Source organism: Mugil cephalus, chromosome 1, assembly GCF_022458985.1.
Source record: "Mugil cephalus isolate CIBA_MC_2020 chromosome 1, CIBA_Mcephalus_1.1, whole genome shotgun sequence".
NCBI lineage: Eukaryota > Metazoa > Chordata > Actinopteri > Mugiliformes > Mugilidae > Mugil > Mugil cephalus.
The window spans coordinates 17140836-17155123 of record NC_061770.1 but is presented as its reverse complement, the minus strand read 5'-3'; the positions used below and the strand labels follow the sequence as shown (position 1 = coordinate 17155123).

The following is a 14288-nucleotide window of genomic DNA, read 5'->3' as shown; positions in this document are numbered from 1 at the left end:
CTCATTATTCTTTAACTAGGGCTGCTCTCATTGGTTGATTAGTTTGACATGAATTTCCTGCTTATCTGCTTTGCATATCCAACAGTACCAGATACATACAATGCATACAATTTTCTCTATCATATTTATACCATTGCATGCTGTCTGCTCAAGTGCACAAGTATGTTGGGTTTTGATGTGTGATCCGCGCTATGTCTTCAGAGCTGGAGGAGTCTCAGCGAAAGTGTCCACCATGCTGGTATAAGTTTTCTAACACATTCCTGATCTGGGAGTGCTCCCCCATGTGGATTAAGATCAAGGAGATTATGAACTTGATAGTCATGGATCCCTTCGTGGACTTGGCCATCACCATCTGTATTGTGCTGAACACCCTCTTCATGGCCATGGAGCACTACCCCATGACCACTGACTTTGAGGATATGCTGTCTGTAGGCAATCTGGTGAGTGGAGACGTTTGTGTTCTTTTGTTTTTATCTGATTCATCTGACCTTAAAACTTTCTCAGATTCTTTCCAGCAGCTCACAGACGGGTGTTGACCTCTAACCTTCCCCTGCATCTGTGGATTTCTAACTTTCACACGTGTGCACACGCACGTGTTCCTTTTATCTCCTCCTCCCTCTGCCTCTTCCTCTCCCCTGGTTAAGTGGAGCTGCTGTTTGTTTGCAGCGGGACCAGGCCGACTCTCTGCTGGCTGGCTGACAGCTGGGAGGCCTGCATTAATATTTCATGGTGCCTGATCGATGAGCTGCTCTAAAATGGTGCCCGAATCATGGCTCAGATAACTCAACCGGGCTACATTCACTTAAACATTTTATTTATTTACGTATTTATTTTTAGAAAAGTGAGTAAATCTTTGCACTGCTACGTGACAGTTTTCGGCATTTGATATCGATGTACATGTGAAATCAGATCAGTCACAAATGACAGACACATTTCTGCCCCAGGATGATTTATCAGGAAAGGCCAAAGTGTTTTACAGGTGGAAATTTCTAGGTCACCTTGAAGCGAAATGAAATGAGTCATCCTCTCTTTTTCTCCCTCTCACACACACACACACACACACACAAAGTCACCCACACTTACATTATGTATTTATTCATTATGTGAGCTCTATGATTGAGGACAGCCATCAGTAATTTATCTGAGCTGTTACGAGACCACAGAAGTGCCATTTCATCCTTACTGATTACAGAGCAGCTGAAACACACACACACACACACGCTTACAGACATTAACTATATGTGCCGCTGCCTCTTTAAATAATTAGATTTATCCTACCGGTGAAATGCAGCGTCCATAACTGTCATTTATAACATGATAGACTTTTCTCCAACATATATAGTCTGCCTCAGTCTGCACAACAAATATCATAAAAGTCTTTCGCCGCCGACTACTGCACACGTCTCCTATGAAACATGTCATCAAGCCAAATCTATTTTAGTCAAACCTGTTCTCTTTCCCACCTGCCAGGTGTTCACGGGGATCTTTGCAGGAGAGATGCTTTTCAAGCTGGTGGCCATGGATCCGTACTACTACTTCCAGGAGGCCTGGAACTGCTTCGACGGGTTCATAGTGACGCTGAGTTTGGTGGAGTTGGCTCTGGCTGACGTCGAGGGGCTGTCTGTGCTGCGGTCATTCCGATTGGTAAACTGTCCCTTTAGCTTCTTCCTGAAAAAAATAAATAAAATACTGAGTTAGCTTCGTATCATATGCACATTCTGTTATAAAGCTGTTACTATGTCTCAAACCTGTTAAGATATTGAGAGTATATTACATCCTTCTGCCCTTCCCTCCTACCCCTGCATCTGTAGCTGAGAGTGTTTAAGCTGGCCAAGTCGTGGCCCACCCTCAACATGCTGATCAAGATCATTGGCAACTCAGTGGGAGCCTTGGGGAACTTGACTCTGGTGCTGGCCATCATCGTCTTCATCTTTGCCGTGGTGGGCATGCAGCTGTTCGGAAAGAGCTACAAAGACTGTGTGTGTAAGATCGCGGCTGACTGCGAGCTGCCCCGCTGGCACATGAACGACTTCTTCCACTCCTTCCTGATCGTCTTTCGGGTGCTGTGCGGTGAGTGGATCGAGACCATGTGGGACTGCATGGAGGTGGCGGGACAGGGCATGTGCCTCATCGTCTTCATGATGGTCATGGTGATTGGTAACCTGGTGGTGAGTGTTCTAGTCTGCAGGGTTCCATTCAAAATGTTGTGAAGTGGTCAGTGATCGAAGGCATAACCTTTCAACATTATGTGTTCAAAGGTGTTGAACCTGTTTCTTGCCTTGCTGCTGAGCTCCTTCAGCGCCGACAACTTGGCCGCTACGGATGACGACGGCGAGCCCAACAACCTGCAGATTTCCGTCATGCGCATCAAGAAAGGCATCGCCTGGATAAAGGCGAAGGTGCGGATACTGGTGGCCAGCCTGCTGAAGAAACCGCCGATGGAGGACGAGCAGAAGCCGCTGGACGACATGTACGACAAGAAGCTGAACTGCATCGCTAACCACACCGGGGTGGACATCAACCGAGACCTGGACTATGCCAAGAATGGTAACGGCACCACCAGCGGTATAGGCAGCAGCGTGGGCAAGTACATGATCGACGAGGACCACATGTCGTTCATCCACAACCCGAATCTGACCGTCTGCGTGCCCATAGCTGTGGGAGAGTCTGACTTTGAGAATCTCAACACGGAGGACTTCAGCAGCGAGTCGGACAATGAGAACAGCAAAGAGGTCAGTAACACAGAAGAATTCCTAACAATGTAAAGCACGTTTTTTTGAAGCAGCAGCTGCGTAAATAATACGGCTCCACATGGTGTTGTTTTCGTTGTTTATAACGCTCAGCTTCTCCAGGACAGTAAAACGGTGGGTGTGGCTGGATTGTCTGCACCGCTCAGACACTAACTACAACTCCATTACTCAGTAGAGCCCTCTAGAGTGGCTAGAGCAGGCAGGCAGTGTGAAACAATGGCTATCAACTGATGTATAATTTTGCTGAAATGCATTTAGAAGACTTTCAGAGCAGGAGGGCTGTCATTTGATCTTCCATTTCAGCGTTCATGTGGATGATGTGTCACGTTCAGGATTGTTGCAATGTCTATCTCAAAATGGAAAAAGAGCTCTGTGACCAAAGGTCATTTTTTTTTTCCATTTAAAGATTGAGCCAATTCAATTTCCTAATGGCATAGAACGTCCATTTCCAGACCGGTCCCAGAAGTCGTAATGAGTTCAACTTTTCCCTTCGTTAGCGGCCGTGAAGTGAAAAGTTTCAGAGTCGCTGTTGCGTGCCTGTGTTTATGTGTGTTCATGCTTGCATGCTTCTGTGTGTGTGTGTGTGTGTGTGTGTGTTCCTGCATGTTTTTCCCTGCAGCTGGACGACACCAGCTCGTCAGAAGGCAGCACCATCGACATCAAGCCAGACGTGGAAGAGGTGGTGGTGGTGGAGCCGGTGGAGGAGTACATGGAGCCTGAGCCATGTTGGACAGATGGTGAGAGCGCTGCTCCCGCTGCACCCATTACCTCCACTCCACAACACAGAGACTCCCCCTGGGCTGAGTGGAAATTATAGGGAGGCAGGGCGAAGGATAGTTTCATTATGAAAGATCACTCACCCGTGGAGAGTGCTTATCAGTCTGTCATATATCTGATGCTTGCACAAGTACACGGCATTTAAAGAGAAGCGTTTCAGTTAAGGTAATGGAAATTAACTAAATTAGATATCACTTACCTTCTATATTATGTCAGACGGCATTTTAGGCGTCCAAAGTGAATACAGATACACACACACTACATATTATGCTCAAAACAACAACATTCAGACTTTAAAGGTGTAAAAATAAAGGAATCCACTTGCGATAAATAGAAAAAAGAGACATGATATTGCAGTTAATCACTTTTTTTCCTCATCCTCAGCTTGTGTGGCCAAGTATAAGTGCTGTGACGTGGACATCACCATGGGTTGGGGCAAGAGCTGGTGGTTCCTGAGAAAAACCTGCTACCTGATCGTAGAGCACAACTGGTTCGAGACCCTCATTATCTTCATGATCCTTCTCAGTAGTGGTGCCCTGGTAAGAATAACAAATAATAATTGAAAATATATATATATATATATATTATTTAGGACAAAAAAAATATTTCAGTGAATAAAATAAGAATTCACAGATTACAGTGAGGAGGGCAAACAAGTTGATCAGTGGTGCAGTCAGCTGTGTGTTGGGAGAGAGGGGCCATGGGCGCAGGTGATAAATGAACTGTAACATTTATTAAACTGTGAATCTATTTCCTGGGGTGGAGGAGGTGCATTTTTCTCAAGCATGTCAAACGGTCCCGAATAAGAGTAAAGACTGCCACTAATCTATATTACCGGCATAGTGAGCAGAAATCTTTCACGCACAACACATCTTCTTCCTTCCTGTAAATCAGCGGCGGTGATCAGGGCTGTGGCGCCGTGAACAATTTCATTAGTGGAATCGTAAATCCTGGATGTCACGCGTGAACCGTCGCCCCCTTTGCTGTAACCGAGGCTTGTTTCCCTGTTTGCCCCCCCCCCCGCAGGCCTTCGAGGATGTGTACATTGAGCAGAGGAAGACCATCAGGATCATTCTGGAGTACGCCGACAGGGTGTTCACGTACATCTTCATCCTGGAGATGTTGCTGAAGTGGGTGGCCTATGGCTTTGTCAAGTATTTCACCAACGCCTGGTGCTGGCTGGACTTCTTCATTGTGGATGTAAGTCTAGCTCTTGTGTCCTCCATCACGTGTTGTAGAACAGACTAGTTACTTGGTCCTCAATCACACCCTGGTCCAACAGCAACACACCGATTCATAAATCCCCTTAAACCGCTGAGCTAACGCTAATTTCTCCATTTTTAACTGTAACACAAACGATTTGTCTTCATTTACTAGATTTTCATGAACCCCATTATATGCACTTTTATGTCCATTATAGGAACAGCATATGATGTTTTTATTATTCTATATCTGTGTTGCTCCTATTGTTGCCTTTTGGGTGTGGTTAGGTTTGAAAGGTCAGGTTATTAATTGAATATCTGCTTCATGGCTTGTATTAGGTGAGGGGGCATGTTGTTGCTAATAAAAAAAAAAAAAGCTTGTTTATTTCTTTTACTCGTGCTATAAGGACAGTGTTTTACAGGACTATTTATACTATAGTCTGTCCATGCCTAGTGCACATGTGCCTCACTCCCCTTTCACAACTCCATCATCTCTCTGAGTCGCTTGAATGTGTACAATAAATATCTTCCTCTGAATTTAAACGTTATTTGTGTGGGAGATCTAGAAGCAAGAAACATTTACACATAAATGTTTACGTGCACAAATAGAATCATTCAATCAGTAGCTGAACGTATCGATTAGCACCACGTTCAAGCCGTGCTCAGAGCCAGGGGATGTGTCCTGGATGTTTCTGTACAGCTGTCTCTGCCTGTGTTTCTGACCTCTGAGATGTTTGATATGTGCCTTTGTCCTCTCTCTCTGTGTACTGCTCTGCTCCTTGTGACAGTCAAGTATGAAAGTCCAGAACAGGGAATCTTTACTCTATTCTCGGGCAGCTACACACAAAAAACACTATTTCATTTTAGTTAATATGATATATACACCGATCAGCCATAACATTAAAACCACTGATAGCGGACATAATTATCACTCACCGTCTTGTGACAATTCAATGCTCCTCTTGGAAATTTTTTAGACCTGGCATTAGTGTGGATGTTATTTAGACATGTGCCCCCACCCCCAAGCAATGACACGCCATCCCCCAACAGGATGCAGGCTGACACAGGCACACACAAAAATGGTTTAGGAACAACTCAAGAAAAAACAAAAGAAACACAAAGAACAGCACAAGGTGTCGCCCTGGCCTCTAAATTCACTAGATCCCAAGCTGATCAAGTATCGGCAGGATGCACAGAGGCCCCTCCCCTCAACCCACAGGACCCAAAGGCCCCCCCACTAACAACACTGTGAGGCCAGACACCACAGCACATCCTCAGAAGGCCATGTTTAATGACCTGTACAATATTAGGAAGGTGGTCATAATGTTATGCCCGATTGGTGTAAAGTTCAGCCTCAATGTAATGTTGGGAAGAAAAAAGGGGATAATTTTGAATGCTTCATTTGCATTTTGCAAGGACTAATCTAAACCGAGTGGCATGGTTGGATAGAATAAGAATTTCCCTGACTTCTGACTTTCTCCTTGAACTAACCACCTCTCCGCAGTGTCCAACACCTCAGCCAATACCTGTGAATGGACTCCTATCAATGGCCAGAAGTTTGAGTCATTATAAGCTCCTGTTATTTATCCCCCCCCCTGCAACAACAGACACACACATATTACACTCTTCACATAATGAACACTTAAATCAATTCCACACCCATGCATTTACGCAGCTATTTTCAACTCACGCTTTTAGATTTCACTCATGCAGCGCACACAGACCTTGTATTGATTATAATGATAGCACGCTGTGCTGATTCTGGTTATTGCCACTGTATATTCCCTGCCTGTCAGGGCAGTGCGGAGCCCTATGTTTCCCTCCCTTCTTTCCCCCCCGTCCTCCCTTTGTTCCCTCTTGGAAGTGTAACCTCAGGAATGTGGTGATATTGTGCTGAGATGTAATGATGGTGGGTGACAGGCGGCCGGCGGTAAGTTTGGTCTTCACTAGCGCTCCCCCTTAAAACAAACAAACAAACACAAAAAAAAAAAAAAAACAAAAAAAAGGCAAGACTAATACTTGTGCTTGATGATGAGTCTGGGCTGTGTTGTGGCCTGAGTGTGTCATGTGTTGTGGGTCAAACCATTGCCATGGACTCAGAAACGTGTGTGTGGGGGGGGCACCATCATTAGACCGGCCTGTGTTTGCTTTATTTATTTATTTATTTATTTATTTTTCTCTGAGTGTGGATGTGCCTGACTCTTTGGGTGAAAGTGTCCCTCCTCATTTCCCTGTTACCGTATCTTTCTGTTCTCCATTAGATTTGTGTCCTCCTGATTTTTGTTATGAAAATGTTTTTATGTCTTTATTACGTCAGAGCTGTTAGCGAGTTTAGCATCGTGTTAGCGTCTCATAACTCAAACACATCTAAATAAATAAATATAGTTTTGATATGTTTTTACTCAATGGGAATAAATATCCTTTTATATTTTGAAATCATCTTTTTAATTATTGTTAAATTAGACTGCTCTTGATTGGCGGCGGCACTGAGGAGCGTGAGGCTGTTAGGTGTCATATTCCACTCATCTTTCTTTTTCACTCAGATTATTATCATTGTTTTGTTTTGTGTTTTGTTTTTTCCTTTCTTTTGTTTTTAGTTTGTTTTTATTTCTGTTTGGTATGTGCTGTCGTCATCATGGGATCACAGCCCCAGATGTCATTGGCCTTGCCTTGCAGAGCTCTGTGAGAAGGACGTTGAGACACTGAGGCCGCTACCACACAGCTGGCCCAGCGGGGGGGCCAGAGGCAGGCACCCCAAAGGGGGGCTCTCCAAGGGGTCAGGCTGAAGGTGACAATTACCCCAAACACTGTAGTGTAGATCAAAGGCAAAATCTTTATTTTACTGTCTCCCCCTTCAGAGCAGCTACTGACTCCCTCAAGAGGCGAGGTTATTGATTTAAAAAAAAGGTCTGTGTAAGTAAGTACTCTCAAGTAAATTTAAATCAATGCTCACACGTTTCCTCGTGTCCTGTTGTGCAGTTTTGACGGGCTCCACGTCTAAACAGTTCACCTCTTGTAGTCTGTGTAGTCTTGATAATGGCATCAGTCAAAATGAAGATTTTGCCTGTAACAAACCTCCCTCCGTGATTTTTGGTAAGCTTTGAATGTTGTGTAATTCTTGCGGTGAGTTTGACCGGTTGGTGTCGGTGGCTGGTTGGAGGTGCTTTCACACGTCTTCACTGTTGATATTTTTTTTAATTATTTGTAAGGAACTGGCACTCCCCTTGTTTCGGTCCTCCCAGCATCCAGACCAAGATAACGATGTGTAGGAATGAGAAATGACTTCCTGATGATTCAGTTCCTGTGACTGTGGATAAATGCATCTCTATTTCACTGATTTATCCATCTATACTTGTAATTTTGCAGCTTTAATAATGTGCATTTGACCAACGAAAGCTTCCTGAACAGCCTCTAAAAGCCATTCAGGGCTCTTTAAAGGCGAAGTCGATCCTACACTTCTCACCACTCCTCTAGAAACAATTGTGCAGCTTATTGACCACATTCTCATTGTCCATTTCCTCCTTGGTTAATAATGTGCCTCTGTATCTTTGTCCAGCTTAAATCAGCTACATGGCCTAGAAACATAAGTAGCATCAACAATACAATAATAGCCCTCTATGTGAACTGTATTGATGTATAGAGGGTGTGCACGTGACGTCACAGGTAGCGAGGTCTCCATGGTTATGGCCACTGAGTGGCAAAAAGTGACAATTGAACGTGGAGATTAGCAGCATTAGTTTGAGTCATAGGCTTTAATAAACTGTAAAGCTAAATAAAAGGGAGCTGTCATGCGATTGACTGCACCAGTAGATTTGAAAAGCAGTCAGACGTATATTTTCACAGGCTCCCAAATGACAAAGTAAAGAGAAGTAAATGGGTTACGAAGAAACAACTGGATTACACATTAAGTGTCAGGTAATATTAACTTAAGCGGTATTTTTTGATGAAGTCATACCTTAGTTGTGTTCTGGAGGGCTGTCAGATGAGTTTGTCGATGTTGTTGCTTTGGCGTAGTTACGGCCGACAATAACTATTTCAGTTCCAACAATAAATAACAATTAAACAATAAACAGAATATTTGCAATCACTCCTCCTCATCCTTTTAACGTCCTGTCAGATGCTACGGTATTATATGGCTAGCATTACTTCTCAGGAAAGCTCTTAGCGTTAGCATTTTTTATTTAGCTACATTTATCTGAACTTAACTCAAATGACCTAAAACTAACTGAAACTGAGGCTATTCCACCTTTTGAAATCCATACTTCTTTGTATAGATCATTGTCCAATTGTCCTTAATTTCATGTGATAATCCACATTTTTTCCAGTCTTACTTTCCTGCTACATTTCACTGTGTTTTTGCCACTCAGGGGGGGCGTGGCCCCGGGCGTGACGTCGATGCATACCCTCTATATCTATGATTCAAAATGCTCCACATTATCTAAGGATTCATAGTTTGTTTGAACCAGTGATAACTGACCAGGAAGTGTTCCTTGGCGGCTGCTGCCGGACGTGATGAGGGGCTGCACCAGTTCCTTTGAGGTCGTGTGCTGTTATTGTTAACCGTGGTTAACTGTGTGTAACTCGACTGTACTCCGTGTATTTCTGTCCTTTCAGTGCCATCCAGTGCTAATAACTATATCCGGTGTGCCCTTAACCTCCATCCCCTCGTTTCTTTGTGTGTGGTTTTCATGTGACTGTGGCTCTCCTATTTGACTTCTTAAATGCCGTGTGACAAATTGAGTTGATGTGTTGAAGAAAGAAAAAGAAAAAAAAAATGGCAAAATGACACACTTGTACATGTTTACTTGTATTCTTTCTCTTAGGTTCCGTTAGTTTGTCTGTCTTAAATTATATGGGATTTTATGCCTCAGCCCGAGAGCGACATGGAGAGACAATGTTAGAGGGGCAAGGGTAAGGCTCTCAAGTCTGTTGGGTTTTTTGTCAGCTTCCACAGGGTAACCTCTCTCCTTCCCTCCCTCCCCAAATCCTCTTCCTCTGCTCTCCCAGTCCCTTCGCTTGTATCTTTACTAAATCATGTAGCACTCTTTTCTGCCTAATTTACCCTTTATTTGAGTCTTATGTCTCTATCTCCTCTCTCTCCCTCTCTCTCTCTCTGTCTCTCTCTCTCTCTCTGTCTCTCTCAACCACTAATTTCTTTGCAGGTACAAAGGACTTTTCACATCTCGTCAACTGCCCCAAAATAACAGACAAACAATCCCTATGGCCTACTGCTACTACTAAAAAAAAAAAAAAAAAAAATACTACGCACATAAAACCTATACTAAACACTGACCTTCTCTCTCAGTGTATATACATGTATAAATGCAATATTATACATGCATATACATGCATAGATTTATGTGTGTATGTCAAGCAACTCTCCGCCTATACCAGGGCCGTCTCTCTTCCCTAGTGAATATTCTCACTTCTAACAGTTTGGAACCTCTTTTGCTTCTCTGTTTTTGTGTAGGTGTCTATAGTCAGCCTTGTAGCTAATGCGCTGGGCTACTCCGATCTAGGGCCCATTAAATCACTCAGGACACTAAGGGCCTTGAGACCCCTCAGAGCCTTGTCACGTTTTGAAGGGATGAGGGTAAGATCCAAAGCTAAGCAGCTGATCCTTCCGCATGCCCATTCAACAGTTTAAAGCATGCTAGAACTGATCTAAAACAAACTAAGAGGACAAAAAAAATATATATATATATATATACATAACTCCAAAATAATGGGGGATTGATGTTTTTTTTTCTTAAACCAGGAAATGAAAGCCAAAAAAAAAAAAAAAATCACCTTTCCATGCGCAATCCTGTACCATGCCTTTGTTAGAGCGAAAGAATAAGTCATGATGCAGCTGGGAGACTGAGTAAAGTAACAGTAAAGTTGTATTGCCAGCAGAATAAAAAAATACATTTCAATTGAACTTCTGCTTAACAAAAACAAACAATTTGATTTGATAATAAGAAAAAAAATTCCCAAGCAGAAACAGAAATATTTCACAAAGCTGCCTCATCACATAAGATACCAACTACAAGTTCTGATGACTTCATTTTACTTTGTTTCTCCTTGATTGGCCGAAGTGTATGTGAATTTATTCAAAGCTAACCAAACTTACATGCCATCTCATAGAGCATTCAAATCAACAGTTAGCTGTTCATTTGGCCTGATTCTCAACCACTGCTTTCAATTGATACCCCTACCTCCCCCTCACCCCCACCTGCCCCCCTCCCCCCTTACCCTCCCTTCCACATGCCCCCTCCTGCTCCCATAACCTCCCTCCTCTCCCTCCCTCCCCCGGCTCACACCATCCCTCAGTGCATCTAGCATCGAGAACAACCAGCAGGAACCGGGGAGCTGCAGGACACCAAAACCTCTGCCTGACCAGTCACAGTAAAACTCTGCATACAGGACAGCTGCCAAACAACCGCTCAGAGGACTCTGTCTTATCTCTTAGAGTCAGTGGCTTACAGAGCAGAAATGACCTCTGGTTGCTTCGGCCGTCCCTCCCTTAAATACCCAGATCTGATTGGTCGTTTCAGTGACTGGCGGTAGCGTTAGGTTGCACCTGGTTGTTGTCAGTCGTGATCCCTTCTGTCTCTTTCTCTTTCTTTACTCTCTGCGTCTCTCATTTACCTCTCACTCTTCTTGGACTGGTTGCCATGTCTTCTAGTTTGAGCTTCACCTCATGCTCCCCCTCTTCCTCTCCCCCACATGTGCAGCACTCACCCCACCCTTACTCCCCCTCCTGTCCCTCTTCCTCTGCACTCCCTCCCCCTTTCCTGTCCCTCCTCACTACTCACCCCACCTTGACCCAGTTCGGCCTGGGCCGGACCGCTGCAGGGTCGCCACACTCTCTCTCTTCTTCTGCTTGTCCAGGATCTTTCTGCATCAGGGACTGAGACAGAAACCACACACACTCTCAGTGTTGTGGCTTTGGGAAGACAGTATTTGTTAAGCTTCTGCCAGTGTCAGCTCTTTAGGGTTGCGCCCTCTAACCAGCTAGCCCGCTCCATTCTGGAGGCAGGTTCTTAACTGTAGAAGTTTCTCAACATCGTCCACATTAAACTCTTATAATCAGTTTTCACGCCTTCCTTTTGGAATGCAGGCAGAAGCTTAGCAAATACGCTAGGCTGCCATTTCACACAAGGCATTTCTGCTGTCATGTCATGGCACCACATACTGTAGCGCATACAGCAGGCCCTGGCTTCCTGTTGCCTTCCACTCCCACGGGATGTGAAACTGGGAGGCAACAACGGGCCTATTTAGATTTAGACTTAGAGTTCTGGGTGGAAAGTGGCCCATAGGTTAGCACTAAGCGCTTCAGGGTTTAGACAACGCTGTCAAACCTAAATAGACGATGTCTCGCCCCTTCTTTAGCACGTCCCAAAAATGACAGACCAGAGCGGATTGATTGTAAATGAATGAAACCTTCAAGTTTGCCTCATTCATACTAGATATCCAGCGACTAAAATGTGATGCCGTTGCGCACGAGCAGACATCAATGCTTTTAGGCCCTGGATAGGCTTTATGGATGTTGTCATGGGTGTTTCACTAAAATTTTAAGAGTTGACTTCGGGCTAGACCTGGTAATACGATGTTGTCATTTTTGGGGTTGAAAGGCCGAACATTTGCTTCAGTAGTGTGTATTAATGCCAGTACCAATGCCCCTATGAATGAACTCATTCACTGGGTGTATGTGGCAGGGGAGGCGAGGGTGGCCCAGTAATGCAAAGGTGAAAAAAAAAAAAAAAAGCGAGAAAAAATAATAAAAAACAGGAATTTGATCCTGCTGTATCAGTTTATTTTACTCTATTGTCTATGTTCATCAATTGAGTTATCATTTTGTTTGGACTGTAAATGGAAAATTCGAGGTCAAAGCAATAAATAAATGAATAGGGAAGTACATGAATGGAGAGATGACACCAAATGAAAGAGATTCTGGAGAGTTAGAACTATGAGAACTTTTGCATCCTCGCTGGTTGAGACCCCACAGCACGACAGCATCGCCAAGTCCCCAACGCACCTCAGCCGCCCCCGAGCGAGCAGTGCAGCTTCGATTGGACACATTGCACTGCTTAACATGCAATGACTATGGGCTGTTCTGACTTTCTACTTTGCTCTCTCTTTCTCTTAATGCTGCTTTGTAATCTCAGTCCTAGCTTTCTGAGCAATGCATTGTACAGGAATGACACCACCTCTAGCCATTTTACCCAATGTATCCCCTTTTTTTTCCTGATGAACCTGCTGAAGAATTGGAAATGATCATATTAGCTTTACAGGCTATGGAAGGCTTTAGATATAATATAATGGGGGCTTTGGATGTAACCTCTGAACCCCAGTCACTTTAATCGACTGTTTTCACTGCGAGCAGGCTAATGAAATTGTAGATACAGGTAGATATTTGTCAGACACCCCCATAAAAACTAAATATCGAATGGCTAGTCTGACACACAAGCAAGCAAAGCTTCATGATCTCTTTAGCCGCTATCTCTCTATCCACACATTTCTCTATTTATTTATGTATTGATTTGAGCGGTTCTTGAGATTGCACAATGCCATGTAACACGCATGTATTAAAAAACTGCCGATGCACATTATGCATTTTTGAAAGCCATTTTCCCTCTTTCTGAGAATGCTTTCCACACAGCATGGCCTAATTCTTTATTATTTTTTTTTTTTTAAAAAAACACTGACTTTTCGGAAGCATTTAAATTCTATCTCAGATCGAGCAAAGAGTCATTCTCTCAGCGAGTGCATTCACGCCGACATGTCTTTCTTTTTTTAGTCCTAAAACAAACATTTGGCGCTATAATCCAGCAGCCCCTGTGGGGATGCATGTGAAATTTCTGGATCCACATTCGGCATGAGTTGGCCTGTGAAGGCCGTGCACACACTGAGAGAATCCTGCTCTAGAGCTCCTCCTGCCCGTCTGTAATGAGGAGGGAATATGGCTCCACAAAACGAGTCTGCCAAAGACATGCATGCTCAGCTGTCTGCCTGAGAGCTGCTGGTCGGCCTGCCTAACACTGGTAGTGAGCGGTTCACTGTGCTGAGCTTTTTTTATACTGGCAACGATAAACAACGGGACATCAGATAGGATGGCTAGACAAGCGTATATTTTGGGGGAATTATAATGATGTAATGTTATGTATATTGTTTAAGTTGGGCTAATTATGGTAAAAGAGTCAGCTATATTAGAAATTATTGTTTTGTATTCTAAGGCTGGGGTGGTAAGAGTGGACACTTCATACTGGCATGGCAAACACGCCACACAAAGTGATAATTTCATATTTATACGATCATGCGTTACATTATATATATATATATATATTAAATTTATATATATGTGTATGTGTGTGTAAATTTGAAATAACAGCTGAACAGATAAACCTAAGTGTGAGTGTATATATGTGAGTGTGAGTGGGCCTATAATTAAATAAATATCAGGATAGTATAGTTTTTAAAGTGTACATTTGATCTTTTAAAATACGTGACATATATGAGTCATATAGTTCTCCCTACACGTTAAGAACATGTCCGAAGCAGTAGCTGTATGAAGACT

The 14288-nt window shown here is 43.6% G+C and overlaps 1 protein-coding gene across 8 annotated transcripts in view; it reads left to right on the top strand.

Annotated features, from left to right (window-relative positions):
• Positions 1 to 14288, top strand: part of scn8aa (sodium channel, voltage gated, type VIII, alpha subunit a) — a 43142-nt gene that overhangs the window by 21130 nt on the left and 7724 nt on the right. For 5 of the 8 annotated variants that reach the window (XM_047594078.1, XM_047594086.1, XM_047594104.1 and 2 more), the window contains exons 14-21: positions 202 to 440; positions 1471 to 1644; positions 1812 to 2168; positions 2259 to 2732; positions 3370 to 3487; positions 3912 to 4066; positions 4554 to 4727; positions 10200 to 10322. In XM_047594078.1, the coding sequence (XP_047450034.1) occupies positions 202 to 440; positions 1471 to 1644; positions 1812 to 2168; positions 2259 to 2732; positions 3370 to 3487; positions 3912 to 4066; positions 4554 to 4727; positions 10200 to 10322 (1814 nt within the window). The remainder of the gene's footprint in view (positions 1 to 201; positions 441 to 1470; positions 1645 to 1811; positions 2169 to 2258; positions 2733 to 3369; positions 3488 to 3911; positions 4067 to 4553; positions 4728 to 10199; positions 10323 to 14288) is intronic. The other 3 variants (XM_047594132.1, XM_047594123.1, XM_047594141.1) reach the window with 1 other exon arrangement.